The sequence below is a fragment of the Piliocolobus tephrosceles genome, chromosome 17 (assembly GCF_002776525.5).
Source record: "Piliocolobus tephrosceles isolate RC106 chromosome 17, ASM277652v3, whole genome shotgun sequence".
Classification (NCBI taxonomy): domain Eukaryota; kingdom Metazoa; phylum Chordata; class Mammalia; order Primates; family Cercopithecidae; genus Piliocolobus; species Piliocolobus tephrosceles.
This window is the reverse complement of record NC_045450.1, coordinates 8,887,845-8,906,519: the sequence shown is the minus strand read 5'-3', so window position 1 is coordinate 8,906,519 and position 18,675 is coordinate 8,887,845. Positions and strand designations below refer to the sequence as shown.

The following is an 18,675-nucleotide window of genomic DNA, read 5'->3' as shown; positions in this document are numbered from 1 at the left end:
CTGCTAAAAGTGACGCGCCCCGGGCTTATACGAGTTCCGGAGCTAAAAGCAGGTAGGAGCCGCACCTGACGCGCGTGGTGAGGGGAAGGAACGGCACGGGCGCAGGGACACAGTCCCGCCACTTTGCAGTGGCGTTTTCTGCCGGTGGGTGCAGCCCAGCCCCGCCCCAGCCCCTACGCCCCGCGGTCTGCGCTTTGCTCTCCCGCCAGTCCCAGGCGCGGACACAAAGGTCCTGTCCGGGCCGCGCCCGCCCGCCCCACCCCTTCCGTCCTGGACTCCCTCCTGCAGCCCCATTGGCCGGGGCGCCTGGGGGCGGGGCTCTGTGTCCCACCCCCGCGGGCCACGCCCCCTCTCCGGCTCCGCGCTCCCAGTCCGAGCGAAGCGACTGGCGGAGCAGAACGGCTAGCGAGGTAGGGAGCTCTTCTCGGGGACCCAAGAAGGGTCAAGGTGGTCCGCCCCTGGCCCGACTCCCCGGGAGCGGCAGATGGGGCCTCGGCCTTCTGTGTCCCCATCGTCGCCCCTCCTACAGGGTCCTCTAGCTCGGCAGCGGAGGGCTCCCGGCTGGGTTTCTCCGGGCCTGTGTGGGGAACGCGGGTTGCTCCTCCCCAGGGCAAGGGGTGGGTGTGGCAACAGCGGCAGGGATTCTTGGCGGACGTCTGGGAGCACTTCCCGCCTGGCCACCTGTTCTCTGCGTGCAGGGGAAGCTCTCCCCGCCCTCCCCACCGCTTTTGCCTTTGGGAGGGAGCCCTGGAGGGGGGACTCGCGGGGCGGTGGGGCGAGGCGCAGGGGGCGTCGCACGAGGGAAGCGGAGCCACCCCCCGCCGGGCCTGGCCGCGCCAGCTGTGGCTCGTGGTTGGGACGGCGGCCAGGCCCGGCGGGGGAGGTGGGGAGCCGTCCTGGCGCCGCGCGATTAGCCGCATCTGGGGGGAGGAGGAGCCGCCGGGCGCGCTCGCCCCGGGTGTTTGCGCCCGGATGGGGGTGGGGGAGCTCTAGGCGCTGGAGAAAAACTTCATCCGCGCCCACAGGCCCCTTTTCCGCAGGCTGCGCTGGCGGCCCAGGTTTGCAGGCCGGAAGTGAAACGTTCTTTTTTGATTTTTTAAAAAGGAAGCCTCCGGCCCTACGGTTTTCTGGGGTTAGGGTGGATACGTGTGCTGGGGGAGGCGGAGACGTCCCGCTCCAGGCAGGGCCTCGAGTCTCATAGGTGGGGAAATCTCACTGCCAAATAGGAGGCCTTTCGGAGCCTCAGTGTCCCCATCTGCAGACTGGGCTCTGACTTCTGGCTTAAGAGGGTGTGTGAGAGTAAAAGGAGACGGCTAGCCCCGTGCCGGGAGACACGTAAGCTACTGTTTTTTAACTTGCTGTTTTGATATTTCTCAGTCTTTCTGTGCCCAGTCTTGCCCCCTCATTTGCTTGCCACTCTGAAGCCAGAGGGAACTTGTAAAAACAATCAGCTCAGATCAATCCCACGCTGAAAATCGTCTATCGAAGTCCCATTGTCGTCTAAGTCCCCGACTTCTCAGCAGGCCTTCCTGTTATCTTCCGCCATTACCTTCTCCAGCCGCTCTCTGCCTCTGTTCTCCCTCCCTTCAGGCCTTTGGCCCTCCTCTGGGCTCGGGGTCCTCCTTGGAGACCCCACCGCCCTTTGCATTCCCTGGGTGGCCTCGGTGATGACCATGGGTTCTCGATGCTTGTCCCTTCAGCGCAAGAAAGAGTCGCAGACCCCGGCTCGGGCTAGATGCTTTGAATGAGCTGAGCTAGGCCCAGCGTGGGGCCCTGGGGTGGGGTTGAGGGTGGTTGACGGTGGGTGCTCTAGGTAGGGGAACGGTCTTTGTTTCACGGAGTGGCAAAGCCAGCGCGTTTGGTTTGTGTTCCAACAGCAGGGACAGGAATGGGCGGGAAGGTGATTTCAGATGGGCCCGTGCCTGACAGTTCCACCATCAGCCGCACAACTATTGTTGACCGAGCCCGCCGTGCGCTTGGCATTTTCGCGGCAGCATCTGCACAGCGTCCGAGCCCTGCGACGCAGCACCGTTCCTGTCCCATTTGACAGATGAGGAAACTCGGGTGGGGCGGTGAAGTCGCTTGGCAGGGGTCACTGAGGGAGTGGGGAGCAGGCAGGGCTGAATCTCAGGTCTGAGCCAAAGCCCCCCGAGAATGGAGGGAAGGATGGAAGAATTGAGTGGGGGAGGAGTGTAGAGTAGAGTTCTTGTTGAGGAGGGCTTGCTTGGGCTTTCCCCCGAGGGGCAGTCCAGGCTGAGAGCTGGGGCGGGTGCAGGGTCCCAGGTGGGTGGTGGCGGTGGGGTGACCGTCTCCCTGATGGGTGGGGTCGCCCGTCCGGTCGAGGCCGTTCAGGGGTGCTAATGGGGGCACAGGCACTGGCAATGTTGGAGGCCCCCTTGGGTTCCCGGTACACTCCTCGGGTTTCCGGCCTCTTCCTAGCACTCGGGCTCCTGAGGCCGGAAGAGCTGTTCCCAGCTTGGCTGGGCCTGGGAGGGGGCTCCGGGCGGACGTGGGCGCCGGGCTGCACCTTCCCCACCCGCCTGTTTGCACTTCTCTGTGGCAGCTGGCTTCAGGTCCTTAGCCAGCGGAGGACCGGCTCCGGCCTGGCTGCCCCCTCCCCTTTGCCTGCCTTCCCTCCCCCTGGACTCTCCAACCCCCATCCCTTCCTGTCCTTCCTCCCCTTCTCACTCTGCTCCTCCCTCGCTAGACCCCCGCTCTTCCCGGAACAATGGAGGGGAATGTGGCTAGGCCAGCCTGACGCTGCTGCGTCAACCGCTGGCTGGTTCTCGGCCTCTGTGGCTTCCAGGGACCCTTGTATCTGGGCTCAGCTGGCCCGCCCCGCCTCTCGGCCCACGTGCCGGCAGTTCTGCCAGGTTGGGGCTCAGCTGCGCTGGGGACTGGGATGGATCGGCTCAGTGTCTCTGTCTGTTTACAAAGAAGGAACCCAGGTGCGCTGAGGTAACTTTGCTATTCTTCTAGTCTCACCTCCATCCCTGCCCAATTGCTTCCACCTGCTGCACTGGTAAGCCTTGGGCTGTGAGATGGACCAGTGTAGCAGGACTACTGCGGTGTTCTCTGGGCTGGGGACACTGCCTCACTGGGAGTGCCTTAGAAATGCAGAATCTTGGCCAGGAATCTCGAGCTTGTAATCCCAGCACTTCGGGAAGCCGAGGTAGGAGGATCGCTTGAGCATGGGAGGGCGATACCCACCTGGACAACATAGTGAGACCTTGTCTCTACAATAAATTAAAGTTAGCTGGATGTGGTGGCACAGGCCTGTAGTCCCAGCTACTTGGGAGGCTGAGGTGGGAGGATCCCTTCAGCCCAGGCGGTTGAGGCTGCAGTGAGCCCTGAGTGCGCCACCACACTCCAGCCTGGGTGACAAAGCAAGACCCTGTCTCCAAAAAAAATAAATGAAGACTCTGAGGCCCCACCCCACACCTGCTTAGTGGCAATCTGCATCTGAACAAGATCCTCAGAGACTCCTGACTGCACTAAAGTAAGAAGTAGAATCACTGGCTTAAACCTCTGTGCCGTAGTTTCCTCATCTGTAAAACAGGGATGCTAAAAGTGCCTCCCCTGTTGGGTTGATGTTTCGATGCATGTATTTGATGTTTGTAAACCCCCAACAGGGCCTGACGTGGAAGTCTGCAGACAGTGGCTGTAGAGTGTATGAAAGCACTATAGCCCGCCCTGTCCCTATAGTGCGGGCCACTATCCACCCACTACACCTGCCAGCAGTAGACTGTCCCTGGGCTGGAAGCTGTCCCAACACCATGCCCAACCGTGGCCTTCCCCAGCCAGCAACGCTTGGAAGGCTCAAGATACCCTTATTTTGTAGAGCAGGCTTGGAGAGGTTCTTGCTTTGCCAAGAATGAGGTGTCTGACTTGAACTGAACTCTTGTCCCCCGCCTTCTATCATCCTGTCTTCAATAAAGGGGCTGAAGCTATTAAGAATAGAGTCTCTGGCCAGGCACGGTGGTTCAAGCCTGTAATCCCAGCACTTTGGGAGGCTGAAGCGGGTAAATCACCTGAGGTCAGGAGTCCGAGACCAGCTTGGCTAAAATGGTGAAACCCTATCTCTACTAAAAATACAAAAATCAGCTGGGTGAGGTGGTGCACACCTGTAGTCGCAGCTACTCGGGAGGCTAAGGCAGGAGAACTGCTTGAACCTGGCGTAAGGGGGCTGCAGTGAGCTGAGATCGCGCCACTGCACTCCATCCTGGGCAACAGAGGGAGACTCTGTCTCACAAAAACAAAAACGAATGGCTCCTTCCGTGAGCTCCCTCTCACTAGAGTGTAAATGGCTGATAGCGCTGCTAAAGCCCTCCTTGCACTAAGCACCTGGCTGCTTGGCTCCCATTGATGTGGGTGGTGGGTTTTCAGGCCAGGAGGGCAGGAAGTTGGGGAGTAGGTTACAGGGGTGCTGCATAATTGGGTCATAAGTCTCCAGACATGGGGGTAGGCTGAGCAGGGGCTGGGAAAGCCAGAGTCTTGGTACCCAGCTGAATTCCAGAACCTTCTAGGAGGAGCTGCAGAGCCTACAGAAAATTCCCAGGCTATTTTGGGCCGAGGCCCCCTTCCCCCTGATGACACACCCGTCCCTGGGGCTGTCAGGTTGGGCGTGGCTTCCTGTCCCCAGCACCCTGGGCTCCCTCCCTTGGCCGGGCACTCATCGGAGCCTGTGGGCTAACTGGGGAAGGGGTTGCTTGGCCAGCTGGGTACCTCCTGGTGCAGCCTCTCCCCCTTACCCTGCTGGCTTTTTCTCCCTAGCATTTCCGCTCTCTGACCTACTCTGTATTTCACCAAGGTCATTAGCCAGGCGACCCTGGGCAAGTTACTGGACTCTTTGTGTCTCGGTTGTCGCATTAGTGACCTGGGAATGGAATGAGCTGAGCTGTGTGAAGTGTTGTAAGTAGTAAGCGGTCTGGCCCCAGGTCACTGCTGTGGTGGTGGCAGTCATGGTCTGTCCACTCCTTTATCTGTTGATTGAATAGGAAGTGGCAGTGTTCATCAAGGTCCCCTATGGCTGCACAGGCGCCCAGTGTGCTGTGAGGTGAGGCTCCCCTGGTCCATGTACGTGTGCATACAGACGGCAGCAAGTTCGTGCATGCATACACGTGTGTGTGCGCTCAAGATGCAGACCCAGCCATGTGTGGGCACATGTATGTGTACACATGCCTACACACAACACACGTACACATGTGCATACACCTACACACGGTTGCACACAGAAGCACACATGTACACGCAGCCCGGCAGTCATGACATACCTTGGGCGTGACATTTCGTCTGAGTTTGTTGCAGGCCAGACGCGCATCCTCCGCCTGGCCCGAAGCTTCCAGCCAGCCTGGGCAGCGGGTCTGTTTGAAGCCTTCCTCCCTCCCCCAGCGGTGGGGAGCTGAGGGCTAGTCACAGAGGGCGGGCCCTGTCTTCTGCTGGGGACACTCCAAGGCCGTGCCTGATATTGCTGGGAGAGCAGTGGCTGGCTGGAAGCTGGGACCGTGCTGGTGGGCGGGGCTGCTGTGTGCCCCCATCCTTGTGTATGTGTGTATTGTAGAGGGGACACAGCAGTGGCCGGCCAGAGCGTCAGAGCTGGCTTCTGGGTGCCTGGCTAGCCACCCCCCAGCTGTTTTCTTTGCAGCTGGACTTTGCCCGGCCCTCCCCCGCACTGAGGTCATTCACTCTTCTCTGCTGGGCCTACTGGGGAGTGGGTGGCCCTTGGCCAGGCCTCTTCTGGCCACCCCAGCTGGACTCCAGCCCAGATGGGCCATGGGAGGCTGGATAAAGCTCCTGGGTCTCCCAGGTGGCACCGCCCCTACCCCTAGTCATGTCTGCTCCCTGTGCCTCAGTTTCTTCCCCTATCAGGGGAGCAGGAATGGAGCCACCTGCTGCTGGGCTGGGCGTGGTGCTGAGCACACACAGCAGTGCAGTGGCCGCCAGCTGGGGCTTTGGATCCTAATGCTGGCTAAGAATGAGCCTTGGAAGCCGGGTGTGGTGGCTCACACCTGGAGTCCCAGCACTTTGGGAGGCCAAGGTGGGCCAATCGCTTGAGCCCAGGAGTTCAAGACCAGCCTGGGCAACATACTGAAACCCTGTCTCTACAGAAAATAGAAAAAATGAGCTGGGTGTGTGACACGTGGCTGTAGTCCCGCAGCCCAGGAGGCTGGGGTGGGTGAATCACCTGAGCCCAGGAGGTTGACAGGCTTCAGTGAACCATGATCATGCCACTGCGTTCCAGCCTGGGTGACCAAGTGAGATCCTATCTGGAAAAGAAAAAAAAAAGAGCCAGCCTTGGGACCATTCCTGGACCGTCCGGAGACCCTGCTCTGTGCCAGCACCTGTCCTGGGCCCTTGGGACATAGAGGGCCCTGTGCTGCCGGCAGACTCCTCACCGCTACAGGCCATGGGCTTCCCTTGGCATCTCCCAAGGATTGGGTGCACTTGGGGTGTGGAGGGGGCTGGGGTGGAGAAAGAAGGGGGTCCCCCATTTTGGATTTGTGCCATTCACCCAGGGGAAAGTAGGCATAGTTAGGGGTGTGCAGACAAATGAGTGTGACAAATGGAAGACGCAAGGAGGATGACGATGGTGACCGTGGTGATGATGATGACGCAGCATGGTTCCGGAGCGGGCCCTGCCGTTTGCACCGCCTCTTCTGCCTCCGGTTCCTACTCCCCCACCTACCACATGGTGTCCCCAACTGACCTCAGTCCCACCGAGGCCCTGCCAACCTTAGGGTCTTTGCACAGGCTGTTCCCCCACACCTGGAACAGCCTCCCTCTGTTTTTCAAATGGCTACCCCTTTCTTGCTGTTCAGGGTCCTGCGGGCACCCTGATTAGCGTGTGTACTCCCACCCTTCTGCCTCATCCCCTTCTGTTTCTTTTTTTTTTTTTGAGACGGAGTCTCGCTCTGCCGCCCAGGCTGGAGTGCAGTGGCCGGATCTCAGCTCACTGCAAGCTCCGCCTCCCGGGTTCACGCCGTTCTCCTGCCTCAGCCTCCCGAGTAGCTGGGACTACAGGCGCCCGCCTCGTCGCCCGGCTAGTTTTTTTTTTTTTTTTTTGTATTTTTTAGTAGAGACGGGGTTTCACCGTATTAGCCAGGATGGTCTCGATCTCCTGACCTCGTGATCCACCCGTCTCGGCCTCCCAAAGTGCTGGGATTACAGGCTTGAGCCACCGTGCCCGGCCCCCCTTCTGTTTCTTTACAGCCCTTTTGGGATCTGTAATGATCTGGGTTATGTTTATTTAACTGTTTAGTCCCTGGCTTCAGGTTCAGCCCTTTGTCTCTGTGGACTTGAACAGTGAACAGGGCTCGGTATTGGTCATGTATCTGTTGAGTGACTTTATGATGACAATTGTAACAACAGTCATAGCTGACAGTTACTGCTCACTGAGCCTGGGTGGACAGTGTGCCTAGTGTTAGTGTGTATTATTTTGTTTTCACTTCAGCCTGATGGTGTGAAGTCAGGACTGTTATAATTCCCATTTTCCGGATGTGGAAACTGAGGCCTAGAGAGATTAAGTAACCTGTCCGAGACTACACAGCAGGCAAGGGGTAGGATTAGAAGTCAGCTGTGCTTCATTAACCAAGCGTGGTGGCGGGCACCTGTAACCCCTGCTACTTGGGAGGCTGAGACAGGAGAATGGCTTGAACCCAGAAGGCAGAGGATGCAGTGAGCTGAGATTGTGCCGTTGCACTCCAGCCTGGGCGACAGAGCTGGACTCTGTCTCAAATTAAAAAAAAAAAAAGCTGGGAATGGAACATTCTGGGACTCTATGACCTGTGCTGGTGGGTCATGCGGGGGCCCTGGCCCCTAGGCCAGCAGCTGGGGCTTTTTTTGAGGTGGGGGCTCCCTGGACTCAGGGTCCTCCCTGGCCGCGGCTACAGCTGAGAGAAGGGACAGGAGGTAGGATGCCACCTCGTCCAGAAGGCTAGCCAGCCAGCCACCTCCTTCCCAGCCCACAGAACTGAGGCCGGACGGGAGGGTGGAGCAATGTCGGGGAGGAGTTTTGACATCTCAGGGAGGGGGCAGCCCTTTTCCTCTGAGCAATCGGGCCTGGTTCTTGGGTGGCTGTGGTTGAAGGTGGTTCGGGGGGTGCGGGGGGATTTCTGGGTGATGTAGGTCGAAGACTTCTATAAATGAGGGGACCGGGGTGGCAAACTGAGGTTGAGGGTTGTGAGAGCTTCAGTTCTTTCCACGAGCAGCTGGAAACCTGGATTTTGAGACAACCCCCTGGGATGTTGAAGATAGTTGAGGCCGGGCGTGGTGGCTCATGCCTGTAGTCCTAGCGCTTTGGGAGGAAGAGGTGGGAGAATCCCTTGAGCCCAGGAGTTTGAGATCAGCATGGGCAACATAGCAATACCCTGTCTCTATAAATTAAGAAAAAAAAAAAGGAAAACTCAGGTATGGAGGTTGAGGCTAGAGTGCACTGTGATTATGCCCCTGCACGCCAGCCTGGGTGACAGTGAGACACTCTCTCAAAAAAAAAATTTATTTATTGTTTTTGAGACAGAGTCTCACTCTGTCATCCTGGCTGGAGTGCTATGGCATGATCTTGGCTCCCTGCAACTCACACCTCCCTGGTTCAAGTAATTCTCCAGCCTCAGCCTGTGGAGTAGCTGGGATTACAGGCACCCGCCACCACACCCGGCTAATTTTGTATTTTTAGTAGGGACAGGTTTTCTCCATGTTGCCCAGGCTGGTCTCGAACTCCTGACCTCAGGTGATCCACCTGCCTCGGCCTCCCAAACTGCTGGGATTACAGGCGTGAGCCGTGGCGCCCGGCGCATTCTTCAAATCTAAATTTGAAAACCCGGTGGGACCTGAGTCAAACCTATTCAGAGCTGCTGCTGTCCCTCCTGGCTGTGTGGCGTTATTCCTGAGTTAGGCTTCTCCCTACTTCGTCTCGTACCCCCATCACCAGCCCTGCGTGGGTGCCAAGTGATGCCCACCCAGCTGCCCAACTTTGCAGATTTGGAAACTGAGCCCAGAAAGGGGAAAGGACTTACCCCAGGGTGTCACTCTTCCCTCTGAACCTTGAGCTGAGGCCACGTTAGAGCCGATGCCTTTGCATTCAGTACTCAGTGTTCACTGTGTACAGCGAGTGTCCTGCTCTTGACACATTGTCAGAAGCACAGCAGCAGTTAAGGAATTCCCGCCCTCCAGCCCTCCAGCCGGGTTTATGGGTGCATACTAGGGGTCACGGAAGGAATTTGATTTCATAACGGCAGCGGTGACTTGGGCTGCATGGAAATGCACTGGGCCTGATGGAGCTGGATGGAGATGGATGCAGCCTTGGAAATCTTCCCTTTCCGTTTGGGTCCTTTGGGCTCCCCCAGCAGGCCCCGCTGTCCTGGGTGCAGGCTTGTGACAGCTGCTCAGGGATGCAGACGGGGCGCCTGAGCTCTCTCTGCGACGTGTTCCGCAGTTTCCTGAAGGTGGACACTGCAAGAGGGTCATGTTTTTGCCTCTGCCTCCCTGTAGTGTCTGGCTCACAGCAGCGTCAGGGAGGGTCTGTGGAGTGGCTGAGTTTGGATCTAGGTGGTTGGCATTAAAATCTCCTTGGCTTTGGGTTTTTTTTTTTTTTTCTGAGACAGTCTTGCTCTGTCACCCAGGCTGCAGTGCAGGGGTGCAATCTCAGCTCACTGGAACCTCCGCCTCCCAGGTTCAAGCAATTCTCATGCTTCAGCCTCCAAGTAGATGGGATTACAGGTGCCTGCCACCATGCCCAGCTAATTTTTGTATTCGTATTAGAGATGGGGTTTTGCCATGTTGGCCGGGCTAGTCTGGAACTCCTGACCACAAGTGATCTGCCTGCCTCAGCCTCCCAAAGTGATGGGATTGCAGGCGTGAACCCCTGCTCCCGGCCCCTGGCTTTGGGTTTTCGGCTCCCCTTCCAGACCTGCCTCCTTCCCTCCCACAAATATTCACTATGTGTCGCGAGTGTGCCGGGGTCCTTGCCTTGTGCTGGGGACACATTGGGGACTGATGCCATCCTGGTCATGGGGGAGGATATGGCATTTTCATGAAGAACTATGATCGAGGGGGGCCCACGACCGCTGCAGGAGCCCAGAGGAGGCACCTGACCCCGCTGGCATGCTCCCAGGTGACGTGACAGCAGTGCTGAGGTCATGGAGAGGAATGAGCCTCAGATACGGGACTCTCAGACCTGGATGCGGGGTAAGCACTGGGCTCCTACCTCTGAAGGCATGAGCCCCTGAGAGCCTCTTCTCCTTCCAGGTCAGCCATGTCATCTGAGCCTCCCCCACCACCACAGGCCCCCGCCCATCAAGCTTCAGTAGGGCTGCTGGACACCCCTCGGACCCGCGAGCGCTCGCCATCCCCTCTGCGGGGCAACGTGGTCCCAAGTCCACTGCCCACTCGCCGGACAAGGACCTTCTCAGCGTGAGTCTGGAGTGGGCTGGGGACACTTTCTCAGATGGGTCTCTTGCTTGAGGCCAGAAATTCACTGTCTCTCTGGCCATTTTTGGGCGTCAGCGTTCCAGGCTGTCAAATAGGCAGACCTGCGGCTGTGCTGTGGGCTGATGGTGAGAAACTGGGAAGGCGCCTTCTAAATTCAGGGTACTGCCCAGCCCAGAAGAACCTGTTGGGAGCTGAGAGTGGCAATGGGTGGGCAATTGCAGGGGTCAGAATCACTGGACTCTAACCACACGTGAGAGTCTGTGTCCCTGTAAGACTGAATTCTGCAGCTGCAAAATGGGCACAGTACCAGGGCTGCAAAGGACCCAACAGTGCCTGGCATATGCAGGTCTTAGGCCCTGTGAGTGGAGGATTCTCCTGTTATTAATAATTAATCATTAGTTTCTGGAGGGATGCTCAGTGATCTTTTCGTTCAACTCCCTCTTTCCAGGTGGGAAAACAGGCCCGAGAAAATTTGCCAGGGTCATCTAAAGAGTCATTTTCACCAGAGTCTATGTGAGCGGCCCCCAGAGTTGTGCAGTCCTCAACCTGTGTGACTGTACATGGCGGTCCTGGCCAGGGCTTGATGGGGCACAGCTGTGGACAGGGGCTGGAATGAGCTTCGTGTGCCCAGGAGAGCTGGTGGCTGTCCTGGAGCGCTGATGGGGCCCCTCACACTTCCCCCTCTCTGTCAGGACGGTGCGGGCTTCACAGGGCCCCGTCTACAAAGGAGTCTGCAAATGCTTCTGCCGATCCAAGGGCCACGGCTTCATTACCCCAGCTGATGGTGGCCCCGACATCTTCCTGCACATCTCTGAGTGAGTGAGCAGCCGGTCTGGGCGGCCTGACTGGGGCAGGCACTTCCTTGGCCCTGTGGAGGTGGGGATGGCGTGTGACCGTGGTGGGCGCTGGGCGTGAGGACGAATGGCCGGGCCTGTGTGAGTCTGCCTTTGGCTGGTGCTCCAGTTGTGCTCCTGTGGTTGTGTTGGGTTGGGGTTGTGAGACTGTACAGAGCTATGTCAGGGGATGTGAGGCTGGGGGTGACACGGTACCTGTGATTGTGCCTGGGTGTGTCTTCATGAATGGGTGTGTAAGGTTTTGTGTGTGCCAGGCGTGGTGGCTCACGCCTGTAATCCCCGCAATTTGGGAGGCCGAGGTGGGCAGATCACCTGAGGTCAGGAGTTCAAGACCAGCCTGACCAACATGGTGAAATCCTGTCTCTACAAAAATACAAAAAAAAAAAAAAAAGTAGCCGGGCATGATGGCGGGTGCCTGTAATCCTAGCTACTTGGGATGCTAAGGCAGGAGAATCGCTTGAACCCCGGAGGCAGAGGCTGTGGTGAGCCGAAATCTCGCCATTGCACTCCAGCCTGGGCAACAAGATTGAAACTCTGTCTCAAAAAAAAGAAAAAAGAAAAAAATACAGAGACCTGCTTAAGATCACATAGCCAAAAAGTGATGGAAATGGATTTGGGGGTGGCCGGCTATGCTTGTGGGAGACAGGGTGGTGGCAGCTGTGCATGGTGCATGTGTGCGTGTATGGTGTGTGTGTGTGTGTGTGTGTGTGTGTGAGAGCAGCAAGGACTGCTAGGGTGAGTCCGAGTGCCCATTGTATCTGGCCAGTAGGGAAGGATAGCCTGTGAGGCTGGGGAGCCCTGTTTAGCCTGCGGACCAGGCCGGCTTCCTGCCCTCCTTTGCGGGAGGTGGACTGGTGAGGCTGGGGGCTGTCCTGCCCCTTGGCTCCAGGAAGGAAGTTTGGGGCGGACCCCTTTCTCCTGCCGCATGCTCACTGACGTCCTTCCTTCCTGAGTGTCTTGAAGCCCTTGGGGAACCTGGGGTGGGGCGCACACATCCTAGGGCTGGACTGGAAGGCACCCAGCGCCCCCATGCTTCACCTCCGATCCTCTGGGCAGCCTTTAGACAGGCGAAGACCCTCGATCTGTACCCCCTTCCTACCTGTGGCCTAAGCACCCCCAAGTCTTTTACTTCAGGCAGGGGCAGACAGAGTCCTACTCCGCACAGCACACCCACAAACACAGAAACCACATTTCTGAAAAGAGGGGCCAACTGCAATGGGGCCCACTCTCTGCCCCATGCTTACATATCAGATCGGCAGGCAGGAGAAAAAGGCCAAGGCGACGCATTTCACAGATGAACACACACATGGCTGTGTAAATGTATTTTCATACTGCCTTGTCCCAGAAAGGATTTTGAATCAGTAAGGAAAACATAGAGGCTGGGGCAAAGAAATACTTAGAAAGATGGGAAAAGGAAGATGAAATACTGTGATGTCTGGTTCTGCTGCTAGAAGTGGGCTGCAGATTTATTTCTGAGCTCCCTGGTGACCAAACCAAAGAGGGAAACACTCTTCACCATACGATTCTCCAGTCAAAACAAACCAGTTAATAGGGGAGCTGGCTGGCCCTGGCATTTAGCGTATGAAGGGGGTTTTCCTCTTGGGGGGTCTCATCAAGGGGACATCAAGGTGCCAGTCTCATGTGAGAGGGTGACTTATGTCCCCTAGAAAGTAAGGAAACTGGGCTAGGTGCTGTGGCTCACACCTGTAATCCCAGCACTTTGGGAGGCCAAGGTGGGCAGATCACCTGAGGTCAGGTGTTCGAGACCAGCATGGCCAACATGGTGAAACCCTGTCTCTACTAAAAATACAAAAATTAGCTGGGCGTGGTGGCGTGTACCTGTAGTCCCATCTACTCCGGAGGGTGAGGCAGGAGAATCGCTTGAACCTGGGAGGCAGAGGTTGCAGTGAACCGACCTCATGCCACTGCACTCCAGCCTGAATGACACTCCATCTCAAAAAAAAAAAAAAAAAAAAAAAAGGGAAACTTCCTGGGGGTGGTCACAGGGAGAGGCCCCTCCAGGAACTAGCTTCAAGCACCAAAGGGACCTTCTTGAAGGCTCACTGGAGGCTGGGCGTGGCAGCTCACGCTTGTAATCCCAGCACTTTGGGAGGCTGAGGCGGGTGGATCACTTAAGGTCAGGAGTTCGAGACCAGCGTGGCTAACATGGTGAAACCCCGACTTTACTAAAAATACAAAAATTAGTTGGGTGTGGTGGCACATGCCGATAGTCCCAGATACTTGGCTGAGGCAGGAGAATCACTTAAACTCGGGAGGTGGCTGCAGTGAGCCGAAATCACACCACTGCATTCTAGCTTGGGTGACAGAACGAGACTCTCTCAAAAAAAAAAAAAATAAATAAATAAATAAGGCTTACTGGGAAACTTGGAAAATTGAGAACAAAGACACAATGTGGTTTCTGAGACTCCTGGAACCAAGGGCTGCTATGCTGAGGACCTCAGAAAAGCCCTGGCCAGGCCACCCCTCAACTCCGATCTTACTCCACAATGGCCTCGTTTCTCTCTGGCTTGGACTGGCCGTCTTTACTCTTCATCCGCAAGCCCAGTCTCTCTCCCACGTTTCATGTCACCATGTGAGCACCCACGGGTGGCTGAGCTCTTTCAGTTCCAACATCAAAAGTCCCAGGGAAGGAGCCGATTGGACCAGGGCCTCCTTGGCTAGGACAGAGGCTGGGGGCAGTGTGGCAGCTCCCTCTGGTGGAGGGTCAGTTCCCTGGAAAGAGGTTCCTGGTGGTTGGTCAGATGGTGCCCACGTTGGTGGCCCTATGACCAGAAGGGTGCTGGTGTCTTGGGTGTGGCATCTTGGGAAAGGGAGCCTTGTCCCGGTGTGAGCACTGACTGCTTTATTTGTGCCCCTGTAGTGTGGAAGGGGAGTATGTCCCAGTGGAAGGCGACGAGGTCACCTATAAGATGTGCTCCATCCCGCCCAAGAATGAGAAGCTGCAGGCTGTGGAGGTTGTTATCACCCACCTGGCACCAGGCACCAAGCATGAGACCTGGTCCGGACACGTCGTCAGCTCCTAGGAGATGCTGGAAGCACCCCTTCTCCTGTGCTTGTGGGAGACTTTGCGGGGAGGAGGCGGCAGACACTCGAGGTGACATTCTTCCATACGAGACGGGGCTTCGGAGGGGCATGGTCCCTTTCAAGTATGTCCTGGAGGAAGGGGTGTTGGAGGCAGGTGTGGGGTGTTCCGGCCACCAGCACAGCCTCTGACCATCACAACAACCTCTCACCATCTGAAGAGCATTAAAAGCATTTAAAAAGGAGAGGTGCCCACTGGTGGCTGAGTGGAGATTCCATCCCCAGCCCAGGGAGTGGATCAAGGGTGGTATTTCTCCAGCTGCTCAGACATGGGCTCAACCCACAGACCCTCTTCCTCCTGGAGCTAGAGGCTCCACATTCCCGGATCTGGCCCACTGGCAGCTGACATGGACCTTGCGTGACTTGCCCAAGGCAAATTTCCGCCTAACTGCCCCTTGCACCTCTCCTTGGGCCTGGGCAAAGCAGTTTTCTAATTCTTGGCTTGGTTGGTTCTAGGGGAGCTGGCTTAAAGCGGGGGGGAAACGGGGGGGGTGGTCTTTGGATTGGACGGGTTTTGCCTTGTGGTGCCTTTGCAGTGGGAGGCGGCATAGCTGCCTGTCTGGGGAAGACAGTTTATCCCAGCACTGCCACCCCTGGGCACAGCAGGCTGGTCCTGAGAGGCTGAACCCCCTTACAGCCTGACCTTTTCATCTGCCGTCCGGTCGTGCGACCATCACTCAACAGCCATTTCACAGCCCCTGTCCTTATGGCGGCAGGGTGGGGGTGGCGGGAAGGTCTTGTGGAGAGGGCAGGGTCTTTGTTTAAAAACTTTGTCCCAAGGCCGGGCGCGGTGGCTCAAGCCTGTAATCCCAGCACTTTGGGAGGCCGAGACGGGTGGATCACGAGGTCAGGAGATCGAGACCATCCTGGCTAATACGGTGAAACCCCGTCTCTACTAAAAATACAAAAAAAAACTAGCCGGGCGAGGTGGCGGGCGCCTGTAGTCCCAGCTACTCGGGAGGCTGAGGCAGGAGAATGGCGTGAACCCGGGAGGCGGAGCTTGCAGTGAGCTGAGATCTGGCCACTGCACACTCCAGCCTGGGCGACAGAGCGAGACTCCGTCTCAAAAAAAAAAAAAAAACTTTGTCCCGATCCATCCAGAAAAGAGTGGGTAGCTTGCGTCCTGACAGCCTGGCAAAGTCAAGAAAGTTGAAGGAGAAACATACCTTTGGAAGGGGGTTTTCTTTAAAACTAGTGTTAAGAAATGCTTAGGGATTTTTTTTTCCTATTTTTCGTAACTAAAGTTTTCACCCAGAGCCGGCTCTGTTTGCACCTTGCTGCTGACATTGCAAGCTTTTTCTTTCTGCGGGGTGGGAGACAGAGTCTTGCTCTGTTGCCCAGGCTGGAGTGAGGTGGCCCGATCTCGGCTCACTGCAACCTCTGCCTCCAGGGTTCCAGCAATTCTGCCTCAGCCTCCTGAGTAGCTGGGATTACAGGCATGTACCACCACACCCGGTTAATGTTTGTATTTTTAGTAGAGACCGGGTTTCCTCATGTTGGGCGGGATGGTCTCGAACCCCTGACCTCAGGTGATGTGCCCATCTTGGCCTCTCAAAATGCTGAGATTACAGGTGTGAGCCATCGCGCCCGGCCTGCAAACTTTTCTGTAGGTATTTCCGGTAAACAAATCCTTAGATTATCTTTGCTGCGGTTTTGGTTTGGCTTTAGTCATGATTTAAAAGTAGAAATAGCTGGGCATTATGTTTTGAAATTTATGGCCTATAGGTAGTTAAGAACCCAGTCGTCAACGCAGGGAAGCAAACTTTTGGAAACTGGCTTTTGGGCAGACAGCGTCCAGAAAAGAGGTCGTTTGATGCTGGCAGCACAAATAGCTTCATCGGGTACTTCTCAACTCTGATGAGTTTGTCATTTCAGCCTAAGAACTGCTGCCTTTGAAAGGGGGTGGAAGGGAGTTGTTTTAAAATAGGCAAATAGACGTGTTGATCGCGAGCGTGTGGAGAAAAAGGCAGTTCCCGCCGCAGTGAGGTCCTGGCCAGTGTTTCCTCGCCTGCGATGCTCCTTGTCCTCACCCTCCTCTCCCGCCTTTGCCTTCTGCTGGGTCAAAGGTGGCCTTTTTCTCTCCAACCTTGAATTGTTCCCTGGTGGCTGCCCAAGGGCCCATCTGCTGGTGCAGTCCACACTTCCAAAGCCAAGACCCGAGAGGGCTCCTTTGCTGCCCCAAGCCTCTCTTTGTGTCCTCGTCTTGGCGTGGGTGGCATTGCTGTGACCCTGTGTGCTGGCGCTCTGGCAGGCTGTGGCCGGCAGTGAGCTGGGGGATTGCGTTCTGCTATTCAGGGGTAACCTTTGGATTCTGTCTTGGCAGAATCCTTTGTCAACGGCTCTTGCTCTGTCCTTCATGTTTGGCCACAGCTCTTTCAATCAGCGGGTATTCTAGAACTGCAGGATGTCACAGCTGGAAGGGATGCGATACCAGTTTACAGAAGGGGAAACTCCTGGAGGCTCTGGGAGGGACAGAGGTTGTTGCTGACCAAGGAATAGCTAGAACTGAGGATTCCTGAATCCAGATCTTGCCTGCCATCAGCCGTCTTTCTCCTAATGAAGTTTTGTTTTGTGTAAGGCAGTGCGCGTGTTTGTGTGGCGGCTGGCTTACCAGGTTTTTCCTTTTAAGTCGTCAGGTGAGGGTGTCTCCCCCAGGTGAGGCTGACACATTCCACTTGGCAGTCTGTTTTTTTAGGGGGTGGTGAAGAAGAAGATGGGATCATCTGTTTTTCTTGAGTCATCATTCTCTAGCATGAGAAAGCTTAGCAGGAAGGAGAATGCAGCTTCCTGGCAACAGAAAATGCCAGTAACTTGGTCAGCAGCTGTCCAGTGCCCTGTTGAAGCTTTTAGGATGTTGTGTGAGTTACATCTTACTCCCATGATATACCTGTGGGAAGAGGGGACTGGCCTCGGGGTGCACTGTCCACAGTCCCTGGCTCATTGCTGCTATAGAGGTGTTTTTTGTTTTTGAGACAAGGCTGCCCTGCAGCCTTAACCTCGTGGGCTCAAGTGATCCTCCTTCAGCCTCCTCAGTAGCTGGGACTATAGGCATATGCCACCATGCCTGGCTAATTTTTAAATTTTTTGTAGAGAGCATCTTGCTACATCGTCCAAGTTGGTCTCGAACTCCTGTACTCAGACCATCCTCCTGCCTCAGCCTCCCGCAGTGCTGGGACTACAGGTGTGAGCCACAGCACCCGGCCACTGCTATAGACATTTGATGAACGTTTGCTAGGCTGGGCACAGTGGCTCACACCTGTAATCCCAGCATTCTGAGAGGCCGAGGCAGGTGGATGGCTTGAGCTGAGTTTGAGACCAGCCTGGGCATCATGGTGAAACCTGGTCTTACCAAAAAAAAAAAAAAAAAAAATACAATTAGCTGGGCATGGTGGCATGAGCCTTGGTCCCAGTTACTCTGGAGGCTGAGGTGGGAGGATTGCTGGAGCCCAGGAATTTGAGGCTGCAGTGAGCTATGATTGCACCATGGCACTCCAACCTGGGTGACAGTGACACCCAGTCTCAAAAAAAAAAAAAAAAAAAAAAAAGTTGGCTGTTCTTCAGGCATGAAGTCAGGGGCTGGAAGCAGGTGAGGCTTGAGGGCCTGGGGCTGGTATGAGAGTCCTAGGATGGATATAGCTTTTCAGGGTCCATAGCGGGGGAGGAAGGGTTTGTTTGCTGTTGGAGCAGTGGGAGTGAGGGCAGAAGGCGGGCAGGTGTGAGAACTTCTGTTCTTGGTTTGCAGGAGAGCAGTGGTGAGCAGGGGCCACTCTACAGGGTTGTTATGCTCTGCTGGGAATTTGCTCTGGCTGGTGTCTCCCAAGGGAGGCAGTGATTTTGGGTGGTGCAGAGATGGGCATTTTTCTTTTCAGTATTATACAATGATTTCCAAAGCATATTGGAGAAAAATCAGCCCATCAAACCTGTTTAGGCAGAGGCTAACGTAGGCACTTAGCTCAAAACAATGAGATTTGCTGACTTACTATACGGAGTACTACATGGGTGGCACAAGGACGGGTTCAGCAAAAGCTGAAGGTGGGGGCTGGGCGTGGTGGCTCATGCCTGTAATCCCAGCACTTTGGGAGGCCGAGGTGGACAGATCACTTGAGGTCAGGAGTTCGAGACCAGCCTAGGCAACGTAGTGAAACTCCATCTCTACTAAAAATACAAAGATTAGCTGGGTGTGGTGGCGCACACCTGTAATCCCTGCTACTTGGGAGGCTGAGGCAGGAGAATCGCTTGAACTTGGAGGCAGAAGTTGCAGCAAGCTGAGATTGCGCCACTGCACTCCAGCCTG

General features: G+C 56.1%; 1 protein-coding gene across 2 annotated transcripts; it reads left to right on the top strand.

Annotated features, from left to right (window-relative positions):
* Positions 1-312: 312 nt before the first annotated feature.
* On the top strand, positions 313-14,566 carry CARHSP1 (calcium regulated heat stable protein 1). Of its 2 annotated transcripts, none has more exons than XM_023225703.1 (4): positions 313-410; positions 10,243-10,407; positions 11,118-11,240; positions 14,161-14,566. In XM_023225703.1, exons 2-4 carry the CDS (start codon positions 10,250-10,252, stop codon positions 14,321-14,323), a joined length of 444 nt encoding a protein of 147 aa, XP_023081471.1. In that variant the 5' UTR covers positions 313-410; positions 10,243-10,249; the 3' UTR covers positions 14,324-14,566. The 2 variants fall into 2 exon arrangements, with proteins under 2 accessions (XP_023081471.1, XP_023081472.1); XM_023225704.1 differs by lacking the exon at positions 313-410 and adding an exon at positions 989-1,335.
* The last annotated feature ends 4,109 nt before the right edge of the window (positions 14,567-18,675 follow it).

Coding starts and splice junctions, on each gene's coding strand:
- CARHSP1 (XM_023225703.1), top strand. CDS start 10,250: ATGTCATCTGAGCCTCCCCCACCACCACAGGCCCCCGCCCATCAAGCT. Junction 10,408..11,117: donor CGGACAAGGACCTTCTCAGC/GTGAGTCTGGAG, acceptor CCTCTCTGTCAG/GACGGTGCGGGCTTCACAGG. Junction 11,241..14,160: donor ATCTTCCTGCACATCTCTGA/GTGAGTGAGCAG, acceptor GTGCCCCTGTAG/TGTGGAAGGGGAGTATGTCC.